Here is a 15,234-nt window from a genome sequence, read left to right on the forward strand (position 1 = left end):
AACAAGTAAATTGCTTGTTTATTAAAACCTATAAAGTTTCTGAGAACAATGAATTTTATAAAATGTCTAACAAAACAGTTACTTAAAGCTAGTTTTATATATCTTGTAGTATATTTGCTATATAGTACAGGTATAAAGTTGTATATTCTCGATATATCATTTCTTCAAGTCTTGACAGAGGTCAGAGGTACAAGTTAGTAGTTTGTTGCCATTTTACTTAAACATTTATTTGAAGCTGGTTCCACCATGTGTCATTTTTATGTCTTTCAGGACTACTGTAATTGTTGCTCGTGTGAGCTTTCATTTTACTGCCAGTTTTGGCACTTTTAGAAGGAAACAAATACCAACCTGAATGCCGTTAGGTACTCTACATCTCCCATGGGGGGATCCAAGCCACCTGTCCAAGCAATATTTACATTATATCCTTCACCAAGGCCACTTCCAACCTGAAAAGACAGGGGAAAGTACCAAAGGGAAAGGTGAGGAGAAAAAGGGGAGACAAAAAAAAATAAGAAAATATACAAACGTGTGCTTTTGAAACAAACATCAAACAACACGTCAAATCAGCCCAGCCTTGTTTGACAAGGACTGTTCTGGGTTATACACTTGTTCTCCACTGGTCCCCCAGTCCCAATGGACAATTTGGTAATCTGGTGTAATTTAAAGCACCAGCGAAGGATGAGAAAATTAGGGGTAATCATGCAATGCAATTACCTGAAAGATGCAAATAAAAATGGGTCTCTAAAGAAATAAACCTAACCTCATTTGGGGCTCCACTGCCGGGAAAGAAGTTGCCTTCATCATAACGATGGAGGGAAACATACAGGATACTGGGGTCAGCATAAAAAGCCTGCTGTGTACCATTGCCATGGTGAACATCCTAAAGGGGAACGAAAACAGATGACAAATGCAATAATGTCCAACTTGGTGTGTAGAGAACACTTCTGCTTTCTTTTGCCTCTTCTCCCTCCCTCTCTCTCTCTGTCTCTTTCCCTCCCTCCTTTTCTCTTTCTCTTTCCTGCTCCCTCCACCACCCCTATACTTCCTGAACTTTCAGGCAAATTACTCTTTAATGCACTCATTTTTTAAACTGGCTTCTAAAAATCAGGAAACCATAGTGAGCGTGCCCTGGAGACTCCAGATGAGCAGTCATTGAGAAATCCCAGTCCTTTTGTACAATTAGATATTTATACACCGGCTCTTTGTACTCCTTGCCTCTGTGATGGAATCTAGCATCCTGTTTTATGGAGGAATTTTATGACTTATTAACTGCCAACAGTTCATAACCCCTCAGGCTTAATTAACTAGCCTCATTGGCCTCTGAAGAAAGACTAATGTTTAAACTACAAACTAGTATTTTGTAGAAGGATCTATGGTTTACAGAGCATTTTCGCAATTCTTGACAGAACACTAAACATAAGTGTGTTCATTGATTTGCCAAGTTCCACTACTGAGGTCAAAGGCTTTGCGACCAGCTGAGTAAATTGGCTTTCTTGAAACATTCAGTTCAGTTAGCAGTCCCTCAGCAGTTAGATCCACATCAAAAGATGCCAGACGCAGAAGGACTTCATACTTCATTTTTGCAAAATCATGACGGCAACAGTCAAAGATATAGGAGTAAGATCTCATTAGCTACTAAATCATCTGGCAGAGAAGAGCCGATGGTATGCTCCCTTCCACAACCAGGCAATGATCATAGTCAATTTGCATATTTCAAACATTATATAACAGTCCGAACACCAGCACATAGGAAATCTCTTTCATTAAATAAACTACTAAAATAATATTTAGAGCATGGGCATGTGATAATGGGTGATGGTTTAAACTTTTCAAATTTCTTTTTTGTTTCTTCACAATTGTCTCATTGTGCAGTATATGGTTAGATACACATGGAATTTTATTAGTGAAAAGAAAACCCAGGTGCACTTTGGTGGAAGAAAACTTAAGGGTTTGGGTTTTTTTGTAAACTTCCACTTTTGAACTTATAAGAAACTGAAAGATTTCAATTGCCTATTCTGCTTCTATCTGAGTAAAAATGTAAATTTCAAGGAGTTGTTCCACAAGAAAAGTAAACAAAATATTTTGAAAAGCAACCCTAATGTTCTGATTGCATTTTTATTACAAATAAGTGTCCTTGGTTCTGGGCTGATATATAATCTCCAAAAAAAATATTTTATTAAAAATCTCTCCACAAAATTGCTGTCTGTTAATCATTCATCTATTCACTGTGATATCTAGGCACCAGATACAAATTAGAGGAACATAAAAATAAATTCTATAAAGGACTGTGCTCTCCACTCTTAAGTTGGCTTCTATTGCTGTGTGTTTTGATTTTTTAATATGTTCTTGCTTTGACAATTTTTAAATTATAGGAACTAAAATAGACACTCGGGCCTTTTATATGCTTCTTGATCTTCTATATCGCAAAAATAATTTTATATTGTAAACTTAAATTTTGCCAATTATTACTCCAGGAAATAGTCCAATAATGCCATGGTGTAGACAAAGATACCTGCATGGTGAGGATAGTATATTCTACTATTAATTTGTGTATGGACTGGGTTCAGAGTCTATCCTCCTTGGATGAAATTTATGATTTATTCAGAAATTATTATTATTGCCGTTAATCCATCTTCCCAAGAGGTGTTGACCTAGTACTATCTATACTGGTGGTTAGGTCGGCATAGTAACATTTCTCAAGGGTGTGGATTTTTCACACCCGTAATGCCTATGATTCTATGTTCTCTTTCAGGTGAGACCAGTAAGACCAAGTTCTCCTTTTCTCTGAATGGAGATTAAAGATCTCATAGCTAATTAATGACATTTGGATTGTGGATTTGCCACTATGTTCATAGAAGGGGCAGTACATATTTGCATTCAGGAGATCAGAGACTAGACTGTGATTGTTCCAGGGGTGAGGTCACCTGTGCTAGCCCTCTTTACCAGCTCAGCTCAACATGTTTGTGGAGTAGAGCCAGAGTGAAGTTGAGAATTACTTGCTATTCAAAATTCAAACTAGTTTTCTTAATGGAGATTGGTCAAATAGGCCTCATGTTTATAATTCTCTTCCCTGACTGGATGACTGTAACAGCTACACACAGATCTCCACTGGAAATACCCACATAATCCAAACTTTACATAGCTTGCTAGGACTTAAACTTAAAATTTACTTCATGCTAGTAAAACCCAATCACCTGAATGACCCAAGTGAGCAAATGGATACAAAATACAATGGAAGGGCGTGTATTCATAAATCCTGATGCATTTCTGCAGAAGACTGTTTGCACTATTCTCTCTCTCCATCAGTGCATTCCTAAACCATAGGGTAAAATTTCTGATAAATATATGAAAATTATTCCAAGAATATCAGTATTACTTTTATATTTATTTTAGCCATATATTTCTTCATTTGCTTTTTCTCTCACCAACTCTCACCCCCCTCTCTCTTTTTCCTTAACTACTAGTATGCACATTTAACTGAACAAAAGTGCTAGATGGTAAGGCCATGACTTCACAATAAGATTTAATTATGAGTGCAGATATGAACAAGATTTAGACTATTAAGCCATGCACTTCAAAAAACCTTTAACATATTTTGTCTTTAAATCTTTTATCACCTGCAAAAATTAATTAAGTGCAGATGTAACAGGTTAGGTTTTGATGCCAGGGTTCATTTCCTGTCTATGCTTTGTCAGACAACCTATTACACCTCCTCATGAACTGTAGGCAAAACAAAAATGGTGCTCATAAATCAACATTCAGCTTTCTTTGGGCTGTGTATTGGGTTGATCCTTTAAGTACGAAGCAAAGCTCCAATTCATTATTCATGAAAATAATATAGACAACATGCCAAATGACATCTGTATTTAAATAAACCATCTGTTAAATGAATTAGAACTCTATTGTGTAAGAATGCATTCTATTAAAATACAAGACTAATCCAATGAGGTTGACTTTTAATCATTTTGCTCTCCTGCAGGGAATCATCCAAAGCTGGCATAAATGATTTGAAAACTTTTCAGAGAGAATGACTTGTTGATTTGTTTTAATAATATCAGTGTTACACAACAAGCAGATGGGGGAAGTGGCCAATTTGGTTACCAAAGCAACAGCATTCTTTAAAGCATATCAGACTATTTAAAGTCTGTATTCTGTAGGGAAAAATAAACTTGGGTTCTGTTGGGTTATTTAACAGTGGAAGTATCAATTCATTTAAGGATCATAAATGTTGCCCTGATCTGTGCCTTCGTCTCATTAAATTGCAGTTAACACCATTAAAGTAAAACATAGATGTTTATAGTTTCAGTACTGCCATCCTGGTTTTAATGAGTTCCCAAATTCAAAGGAAATGCACACCTTTATTTCTTGTAAGTATTAAAGGCAGGAAAACCTGACATATAAATATAAATCCGTTATCTTTTATCTAGATGCACTGAAAGTATGATGCTTGCCAAGAATACATACCAGATCTACAATCAATATCTTGCCTATATTTAGCTTGTCTCTCAAGTATTTGGCAGTAATTGCAACTGAATTAAAAAAGCAGAACCCCCTGTGGAATAGAGAAGAACAGAAATAAGAAAGCAAATCAGTCAGGAAAACAGTTATAAATAATGTGCAGGGCATTTTTAAAAAAAAAATGCTTTAAGATCTCTGAAGCCATAAATCTGCTTCTGGGAGTACCTAGAAAGCCTTTTCAGTCATCTGTTAACAATTAGAGTTCTTCAGAGACATGCACAGTGCAGGTGATTGCCAGTAACCCTAGTGCTCCAAGATGGGCAATATTCCCTGGTACTTACATGGCTGTTGATTCTTCAGCATGATGGCCTGGGGGCCTTACAACAGCAAAACCATTCTGTAAGAACAAGATAGGTTTTCAATTATCAGATTTTAAAAAAAGCTGCTTTCTCAGTATAATACAGCACAGCAGGCAAACAGTATTGGAATCTACTAGAGACTCTTGAGTACGTTTTGCTGCCCCCATTACCCTTTCATAGAATTAGCAGAAACAATATATGTGATCACAGCTGCATATATATCATGACTTAAAGAGAAGCAAAGAGACAAGCTCTAATATAGCCAGGATAAGAGTAATTTTGGAGATGTACAGAATCTAGCTGGCAAATACACACAATAGCTATTGTTCTGCACGACACAAGCATAACTGATTTATTCATTTAGGTCCAGAATTCATAGTTGGTAGGGAGAAAGTATCACTGATCCACCCCTGATGAAAGTTTGATCCAATGTTAAATTGCTCCCTGTAGATTCAATTCAGACTATAAAACAGAATAAAGGGGAAAAAGCATTGATATTTACATACAATGGTTTGGAAATGTTGGCTCTACCAACTGTGTAAACTAAATGATAAATTTACACTCACACACAAAAAAAGGCAATTCCTAAGAGTCGAAAAGGAGGACAATGGAAATCTCATTTTTCTCCAGTCTATAAATTAAGCTTGGAGGCCTGCCAAAGCTTGCAACTTTATTGAATTCCCTCAGTCAATTTCTAACACACATTCTGGAATTTTATAGAAAAGGTTCATACACATCAGCTATCAGAGGTAGTGATGATCAAGGAATTCCTTAACCTACAGATTCACTGCAACGCATCATGAAAAAGAATGAAGTCCCCCCTACATGAAGCAAAGGAAAGATCTATAAATCCTTGCAAGACGGCTGCTGTTCAAAAATGTAGGCTGGGTAGTCATGAAAATAATTTGTTGTCATAAGGAAAAAGCTGTTCATCAAAACCCAAGCCAAATTCCACTCCCTGTTACACCAGTGTGAATCAGGAGTAACTCCATTACTTCATCTTAATCTTGGTTCACACTGTTGCGACTGGGAGCAGAGTTGGATTCTTGTGTGTTCAACTATGGCTTTATAATGACAGGCAATGAAGATAAAAAAAAATGATGTTCTAATCAGTGCATAATTCTGGCAGCCAAACTCGTATTTTAAGTAGTCAACAAGGAGTGCCTCAGATTCCTCATACGAAATACGGCAATAGATTCTAAGAAAATATTGTAGGCTACATTCCAGGAGGATTGAACTCCTATGCGTTTTATTGATTAAATTATTCTAATTAGAACTAAAGAACCTAGTTAGATTGCAGTGCTGTAATCCTTATCCAGGCAAAACAGCAATGAGAATTGCTGAGCCTGATTTTCCTCTCACTGCCACTGGTGTAAATAATGAGTAACTGTAAGTAAATCAAGGGAGTTACACTGGTGTATGTGAGATCTATGAGCATATAAGTGGCAGTTGCTTTACTGAAGGCTAATTTAGAAGCTAAGCAATCATACAGTAACATCTAATATAGCCTACTGCTAAACACAATTCAAGCAGCCAACTACACTGTTTTCTAGAGTCTAGAAAGTGAGTCCAAAGGCAGCTGCAAAGGGAGTAGTCCTGCAATGTAGTGAGCATTTCCACTGAGAATTTTGAGAATTCAAGGCACTCAGCAGCATCTCTCATTGTCATACCCCTAATTTCTATATAAATGTTCATACTTTATCAAAAAGAGACACATCTTTCAAATATGTGTCAGTTCTTCGCTTGGTCTCCCTTGCTAGTTGAACAGAAATTGCTCATAGAGTGAATTCACCAGCAATGAAAACCAAAAACCAAGGCAACTGCAAAACCATTAGAGAAGGATATCAAGGGTTGCCTACACTCACAGTGTTTGGTGGTTTTTTTAAAGCCTCAAATCCTGGAGTCAGGGGACTTAAAAATAAGTTTCTAGCCCTAACGGTTGCTGACAAAAGCTTGAAAATGTGACCCTGGAAGGCTCAAAGGCCAGATGGGAAATAAAAAGTACCCCAGATTTACTATTTTTAAAAATATCTCATGATTTTAAAGCAAATTTATTGTATTTTGGGGATCTGACTCAAATAAAATGCTTAGGGTTGGGAATCCTGATCAGCACTGACTGTTTAAAATCATTAGGCTGCTGATTGTACCTGAATCAGGAGGATGTGGGCCTCATTTTAGGAGTTCACAGGCTGCATTTGACCTATAGATGTCAAACCACATTTATACCCCTAGCTAAAGTCTTAGTACTCTGCCCAAATAGGCTTTATGTGGCCTCTTTTTTCTCAAAATATGTTTCAGAGAACAAATGTAACACATTTCCTTCTCAATCAGACAAATTCTGGGATGTGTTTCTCCCTTCTACCATTTGTGAAAATGTATATTATGTATATACATTTAAGTACATGTAGGTAGAGAACCAAGAGAACACATAGTCAAAGAGGCATCACTCACCAAATTATGACATGTGTATTTTGCTCTTTCATTACTAGGAAAGAATTTAGAAATATCAGTGCAAGAATTATAGCTGCTCTGCTCAGTTCACAGCTCATTATCATCTAACCCTATCAGCATTCCCAAAAGATCAATATACTTAAGATAATTATCTCTCAGCGTACATCATGGGGGTACCTAAAGGGAAGAAAAGGGGATACTTTCCTGTTTTTGACAGCATGAAAGATACATTGTACACTCCTCTCTTCTGTTTCTTTACTGTGACAATCCACAAAGGCAAGGAGAATTGTTAGAATGATCTGTTTGGAGGTCTAATTTCCTTACCAGTGGCTAATTTCTGATGTCTTGGGTTAGTTAGCCATCAGGCCGCTCTGAGCATCCAAAATACTTATGTGACACCCCGCCCCACGGGCATATATTTTATAACCATACATTCCAGTGATATTCAGTGCATTACAACAGGTATTTGGGGAAATATTTTTCTTAGAATACAAACCCTGTGCTGCTGATCAAGTAGTTAATTTAATGCTATCCATATTTGAGCAACACTGAAAACTAATTATCAGTTAACACACAATATTAAAAACAACATTCATGCACCTGACAGAACACTTCACACTTCCCTTAGCTTCAAGCTTTTCATGAACACACTCTATAGTAGCACAACTGAATGTGAACTCTTTTATTTAGGCAATATTTAAATACCAGACTGTGAGTTCTGAACAATGGGTGAGGGCTAGACAGACAGGCAAAAATACACTGTTGAGATAGACACACTAAAAAAGAACTGTATGTTGAAAATGAAGTGAACACATAAATTCAAAGCATTATTTTACATACACTTATTTATGTGAGGATACAGAAACTATAAGACTATAACTATAAAGAAATTATAAGCAAACTGACTGACATAAATGCACATTAAAGGAAAGATTCATGTCTGTGAGATTATAAGCGTAGTTCTCTGGTGAAACCTGAAGATAACGAATAGAGCTACAGCTAAGATGGCATAAAGACTACACATGCTCGAACTGGGAATGACAGAGGAGTCATATGCTCAAACTTTCAATTCACAGAAAAGATGCATTTTAGATCTACATGATCCCATCTCTGGCCTACTGGAGAGAAAAACAAGGAGAATTCATCCCCTTCCTGTACTAATGTAAGTATTCGGCTCTTTTTCAGCTCTATATGTGCAGCTGGGAGATCAGTCATATGTGCTAGCATTCTTTTCCTCGGTGTTTTACTTAATTCCTTGATACTATGCTGTGCTATGCAACAGCACAATCAGACATCCATCCTGTTTCTGCTGAAATAGGCAGTCAAGGACAGTTTCCATCACATTATTGGTTTCTCTGCTGTTTAGGGACTGGTTGTCTGCCCTGATCTTCTGTGGTGGATCCACTGCATAATGAGGTAATATAGGCATGAGAAGCATTTCACCATAATATGAACTTCTCCATTCAAAACAATGTGTGACAACAAGATCATGGTTACTAATGTTCTTCTCAAATATCCTGTACCCATACTCAATGATTCATGTGTTTACAGACACATTCCTACAAAGTGCTGAATGACTTCTAGAGGGCACCATCAACTCTCATTGGCTTCAAAGAGAGTTTAGGGTGATTAATAACTTGCACAGTCAGACCCTGAAAGGGTACAATTGACTCACTGGTTGAAATCACTGCCAGCCAATTTTGACTAGCTAATGGATAAATATAACTTTTGTATTAAAATGAATGACATTTGGTATATTATGTCTTGTTCCAAAAATTGTATAGCATTTGTAAAATATATTTATTATGGCAAGCAGCAGGGGTTCCTTTGGAAAAAAGACATCTAATCCTCTTTTGCTATCCACAACTTCAGTACAAAACTAATACAGTATGATATTTATAAGCCCACTTATGCATTGACTGAAAGTACCTCTGCCATCTTTAAAAATGAGTTTCATATGACTTCACTCTACAAGATAAATAAATGCTCCCTGAAAAGTTTTCCAATCATTTGCAGTGTCATGCATGCTGCTTGCTGCATCCCAGTGGGATAACTAGTGTGAAGAAAAAAAAAAAAGTAAGGCCTGTTTTTTCAACAGACACAGCTTAGATGTCTAATTCTGAAAATTTAGCCCTCATTGTCTTTTATTTTGACTGGTGTAATTAGGTAAAACAGTGTGAAGCTGGAACCTAGTGCTTAACAAAGTAGTACTCAAAATGCCATTCTAGGTCACGCAAGCATCCCTTTGACTTTAATGGGCAGGCTTTAGTTCTGCTTTGACAAACTTTCGGGATTTTTACATAGTAGTTGGGTGCACCAGTATCAGTATCAGGCTAATATTGACACAAGACAATACTGCATTTCTCTGTTTGGACTGCACCCGTTGAGTGTGCTTTCATAAATGAAACCCTTTACAGCAGCACACTTTAAAAACCTTTACTTTTAAGATAGCTGGTCTATGCTATTTTAAAAAAATAATTTTGTAGCCACCTCTGCAGCTGTGCAGCAGCTCCATGCAGCACAACTGTTGGGGGTGAACAAAGGTGGCCTGATGCCATCTTTGTGCTCCTCCAGTCTCTGATGCTATCAGCTGCCTGGCATAACCTAGAGAAGCCAAGGGGCTGCTGTAAGTCCCACTGGCTTGTAATAATTCCTTTGGAGCTGTTACCCTGGAGGATGATCACTGTATTCCAATCATTCTGCTTCAGCATGACCCCAATACATGCCACACACCCTGGTGCAAGGACAAGAGTGACTGGTGTAAAAGCTGGAGGAATCTTCAGATGCCTGTTTAGGGTAGCTTCACAGGCTTTTTGCCAGAGCACGAGCTAACATCTGACCTTTGGTGTCTAAGAACGCTGTGGACAAGGACTCAATATATTAACAGAGCACCACAAGCAGCATGTAGATTTGCCCAGGAAACAATAATGAACAAGGGGGAATGCCATTGTTTCTCACAAAGGAAGCCGGAAAAAACCAGAAACACAAGAAATCGCTATTAAACACTTAACTGTATGACGGAAACAAAGAGCAATGTCCAGCTGCTTGTCTGCCTCCCTAAAGATTCTGTAAAGATGACAGTACTCGAGGAAGCGGGAAATTGGGACTTGTAGTCTAAGATGGCTATACCTGAGTTGCCCTGTCTACCCACGTATATTAACTACCCTAGTGAAAAATCAAACAAACAGTAAGAAGAGGAGAGCGTGATTCTTCAATTTCAAGTGAATATTTCAAGTTGTATTGTGTATAAAATAATAGCAATCATTCAGCTCTGACCATAGCCATAATTACTAGGAGAAAACATCTCAAAGATGTTTCTGAATGCATTTTAAAAGACTAAAAGTAGAGCAAGTAAAGGACAGTGTTTATTTAAATAGCCATACTATTACTGTTGCCAGCTTTTATTAAAACACTACAAATAATATAACAACCACTACCAACAAAGCAATTATGATTAGAGCAATTTACTGCGTTTGTGTTTGTCATCCTTTTTCTTTTTTTTAACTCAGCATGCATAAATGCTGTGGCAATCGGCACGGGGAGAGTTTTTCAAAGGCACCAATGACAGCTTAGCACCTAATCCTGAGTGTCAGTGGGAGTTGGGCACCAAACTGCCCTTTATGGCTTTGAAAATCTCTCCTGCCATGGACATTAATCCATTCATTTCTTCATCAAGAAGATGAGAGCTGGTGGCAGTAAGTCCATCTCAAACAAGTGGCTTATGTTGCTGCACTCCCACACTCTGCGGCCAGAACCAGAACTGGCCAGCAGAATCCCAAATGAGAGACCACCAGGAGGGGTTAGAGCCAGGTTTATTCGGGAGTTAACTAAAGCAGTCCTGCTGCTGAAAAGTCTCTGTTACTGTGGAGCTGTGACTGGATTTTAAAACTGCCACTTCCCAGTGGAACTCCTGGGGGAGAGTCGCAGTGGTCCTACCAGCATCCTGCCCCAGTGGGGAATACACCCTTGGGTTCAGTTACCTCAGCGGAAGGTGAAAATTTCACCTGCAGGGTTGAAGCTGGCTTGTTTTCTTTCACTCTTTATATCTTAACATTTCTTACACTTCAACAGAGAGTGTGACTTTACCAGACCCAATGCACAAAGCATGTAACTCCATCAACTTCAGCATATGCTTGACTTCAGTGTAGTTCAACAGAAATGCATTTGGGCACTGTTCTTCATTTTCCTGTTTGCTATGACATATGAAATTGCTTTATAGATCTACTTATCAGTACTAGAGTATCATACAAATACCTGCTAAAGTAAAGCATAAACCATGAAGCAAGTTCCTTTCATAATCAATATATAACATACTCTATAACTGCATATATAACATAATAGGTAGATTGGTACAGATGAAGTTAATTTGTCATGTTACCTAACATACTTCAGTCATTTTATGTGATGCAGGAAGCAGAAATTATATAGGTCTATGTACCCAAATAGTATAACTTGTCACATTAGAAAGATGGGAAGAAAAATTTAAAATATTTCTCCCCAGTATCTATTATGCACACCAACATACTTTCAGGCAACACACAGCTAATTAAACTCTTTCATGATGTTTGAAACAATATGGACTACAACGTCCCACTCTATCTGCAAATCAGCTGGTACCCAAATTCAGTGCTGCCAAAAATATCTGGCAAAGTGTTAGGCACATCTTTCCATCTCATGCAGTTAATCCTGTCTGGCACTATGTTTTATAGCTTGAGGTGAGACAGTGGTTCAGAGACTCTTGCAAACACCATATTCAAGCACATGGGACTGATCCAAAGCCCACTGAAGTCAATAGGAGTCTCCAGTGGAGTTTGAATCAGTCCCTATGTTAGTAGAATGGTCTTTTAAAGAAGATTTTTTTCCTAAATTGTTTTTAAGAGAGTAGGAGTAAAGCTCCTGTTGTGCATCTCTTTAGTTTATCTTTGACTGATTTCTCTGAGTTTTATAAAGGTGCTTTGGAGCAGAGGCAGAGCCATATTCCAATCCATGTTCTTCTGACTGGTAAATAACTACATAGTCTTCTGCTATGTACAGACTTCAATACTTTTCACCCATGGTAAAGTCCGAACCAACTTTTTTCAGGTTTGCCTAAACTGGATTTTAGCAATGCATCTGAACGTGAGGGCCTGGGTAAAAAAATCTTTTTTAGAGAGGCACATGATTGAAAGGGAAAATGCACAATATATCTTTTTAAGAATTCGTTCTCTTTTAAGTGTAGCAAAGAAGGAAATATTTTGGGACAAATCATGCTTACCCTACTCACATGAATAATATCACTGATTTTATGGTGCTACTTCCATGAGCATGGCAAGCAGGACCTGGCCCTGGATGACTTGTGCCTTGAGCAATATTGGTATCCACACTTATTTGGAATGACAATTTCAAGTTCAATTCAAGTTATCCAGAAATTGCAGGCAAACAGCACAGTAACTATGACTGAATACAGCAAATTTATTTTGATCCTGATGCATGCTGACATATCACAAAGCACCATCCCACAAATGGATACAGTTTTCATTTCTGAGGATATTAATTTCAAACTGTTTTAATTCAGTTAAATGATCCCTGTCTACCAAGAGGGTAATTACATCTCCTTCCTCCCCTTCCCCCACTCCACACACACACCTGAAGATACGGGAAGGGGCTTGTGCTTGTTTTGGTTCAGTTTAACTGGATGTTCAAGATAGTATCAGACCTTGTCGTCTTTTAACTGATTTGGCCTTTTTCTTGAGTGTCCTTGTGCATAATTGCCTCTTAGCCCTTGGCAACTTTTAAAACAATAGGGAATAACCAGACGAAAACCACCCGTTCTTCACAGTTTATTGCAGAGGTCTCTTCTGTTTCATATTTGTCAAATTATAAATATATGGTGCCTATGTGTTTCTTTATTGCCAATGTTGACATATGTAAAGGATATAAAAAATAAAATGAAGAGAGATCCTTATTTTGAGTAATGTGCTTAAAATAATTAATTCCAGCTTATAGTAGTACTTAACATAGATATTGGAAACTGCAGAAAACAATATAAAAATGTTCCTGTAGATTCTAAGGGCCCTGTTCTGCAATCCTTACTCACTGAATAGTACTTAATTACACCTTTTTCACAGCTATTCTTTTTTCGGTGAATGTGAAGGTGTGAAGGAGTAGCCAAAGAAATCTGGAGCATATTACATAACTGGAAAAGACACTGAGAGATTGCATTTCCACAAGACACTGTCCTGTAAAACTAATATTGATGTATCAAAAAGGTTTTTTAAGAATAATATTACTGAGCAATGTGTAAACATAACCAATTAGAGCATTAATTTACTCTCAGATTTGAATTTTAGAGCCTTAAAAGCGTTACTGGTATAATGAAGACGCACTGATAATAAATAACAACAACAACATATCTGGTTTTAAAAAGTTACCAATATTAGTAGTGACAATTTGGTTATCAATAAAGAAATACCAGAGACCACCACAGAAAGCCATTATCAGCAAGGGTGAGATTCTGCACTGTGCCTCTCAGAGGTGCAGCATAGAACTTGCAACCCAGGGGAAGAAAGCAAAGGTGTGTCTTTTCTATCCTAGGCTGCTGCAGGGACTGGAGACGTCCCTGACATAACTTAGGCTATCTCTGGGCGTCTCTCTAAGGATATGTCTACACAGCAATCAGGAGTTGTGACTGCTGTATGTATAGCCAGATCTGAGCTAGCTTTGCTCTAGCTAGTGCAAATAAAAATGGCAGCATGGGCTAGCTGCTTGAGTACGTATCCAGCATCCCAGGCAGGCTTGTACTTAGCAGCTGGGCCATGCTGCTCCCTGCGCTGCCCCAGCGGCACTTCTATTGTTATTGGAGCTCCATAAGCTGCTTTGGGTATGCATACATGTGCTGCAGTCACACCTCTGAAGTCTGATTGCCATGTTGACATCTGAGCAGTTCTATAAGCTGTAGCACTGTCTACTGCGCCCCCACCCACAATACAACGGCCCCCAGTGCCCACCCACTTCCAGCACGCCTCTTCCCTCCCACGAAAGCAGGGCTTGAACTGAGGGCATGATCCCTCTGCAGGACAAAGGTCTTCTTCCACAGGACAGGGCCCCTGTATGGATGTTTTGTCCCTTTACTTGTCTTAAAAGGCTCAGCACAGGGGTGAAGATCTCATCCCAAGAGCCTGATTCTCCAATGAAGACCATGGGCCATGTTTGATAAGATCTCACCTGTTTGAAGAGCTACACACAAAAATTAATTTGTAGCACACAACTTGCATTTGGCCCTAAAATCCCCATGAATGATGTTCCACAATCTTGAGCACCATCTAGTGAACCTTATCTATTAACTATTTACACAGACATCTCTCATCCACAGAACACTCCTGCAATAAAATTCATCTGGCCTCTGCTTACACATACGCTAGTTGAAGGTCCATTGCTGAGGAAAGTTTTCCAGGTACTGTAATGTAGTGTCATAAACCTCCACAACCTCCTCATCACCAGGGGTCTACAGTCAGCCAGAGTCACGCCAAAACTTTGTGGGGCTGATCAGTGAGAGGAATGAGGGGGATGCAGCAGGTCTGGATGGGAAATATGCTGATTCAATGCACATAAGGCGCAGACTTCATCAGCAGGACTCTTAACAATTGCATTTTGTGTCTCTCAGCCAAATGTTGTATGACAATGTTTTGAGTATCTGAATTCCAGACAGATTCAGTATAGGATCTCCATGATTTCTTTCAAACAAAATAAATAGCAGATTAGCATTAGATTTAAAATACTGACATCCAGACTGCTGTCACTTCAGTGGCAACTGAGGTCTTACAGTGGCTGACGCTTTATTCTTCTCAGCCATTCATTACACATAGATAAACAACCAAGAGCAATCACACGGTGTGAAAGACACCATAAATCCATGGAGATAAGCAATAAAGGTCTTGCAGCAGATCCTGGTCATGTCAACTGCACATAAAGCATATCTGATTATTCT

The 15,234-nt window shown here is 38.3% G+C and overlaps 1 protein-coding gene across 1 annotated transcript in view; it reads right to left on the reverse strand.

Annotated features, from left to right (window-relative positions):
* Positions 1-15,234, reverse strand: part of HDAC9 (histone deacetylase 9) — a 642,497-nt gene that overhangs the window by 110,661 nt on the left and 516,602 nt on the right. Inside the window, exons 20-23 of the mRNA XM_067562102.1 lie at positions 4,800-4,855; positions 4,465-4,552; positions 761-880; positions 349-446 (exon numbers count right to left, since the gene is read on the reverse strand). Of these exons, the coding sequence (XP_067418203.1) occupies positions 349-446; positions 761-880; positions 4,465-4,552; positions 4,800-4,855 (362 nt within the window). The remainder of the gene's footprint in view (positions 1-348; positions 447-760; positions 881-4,464; positions 4,553-4,799; positions 4,856-15,234) is intronic.

This window comes from Emydura macquarii, unplaced genomic scaffold, assembly GCF_026122565.2.
Source record: "Emydura macquarii macquarii isolate MOO-44397 ecotype Brisbane River unplaced genomic scaffold, CSIRO-AGI_Emac_v2 contig_2422, whole genome shotgun sequence".
NCBI lineage: Eukaryota > Metazoa > Chordata > Testudines > Chelidae > Emydura > Emydura macquarii.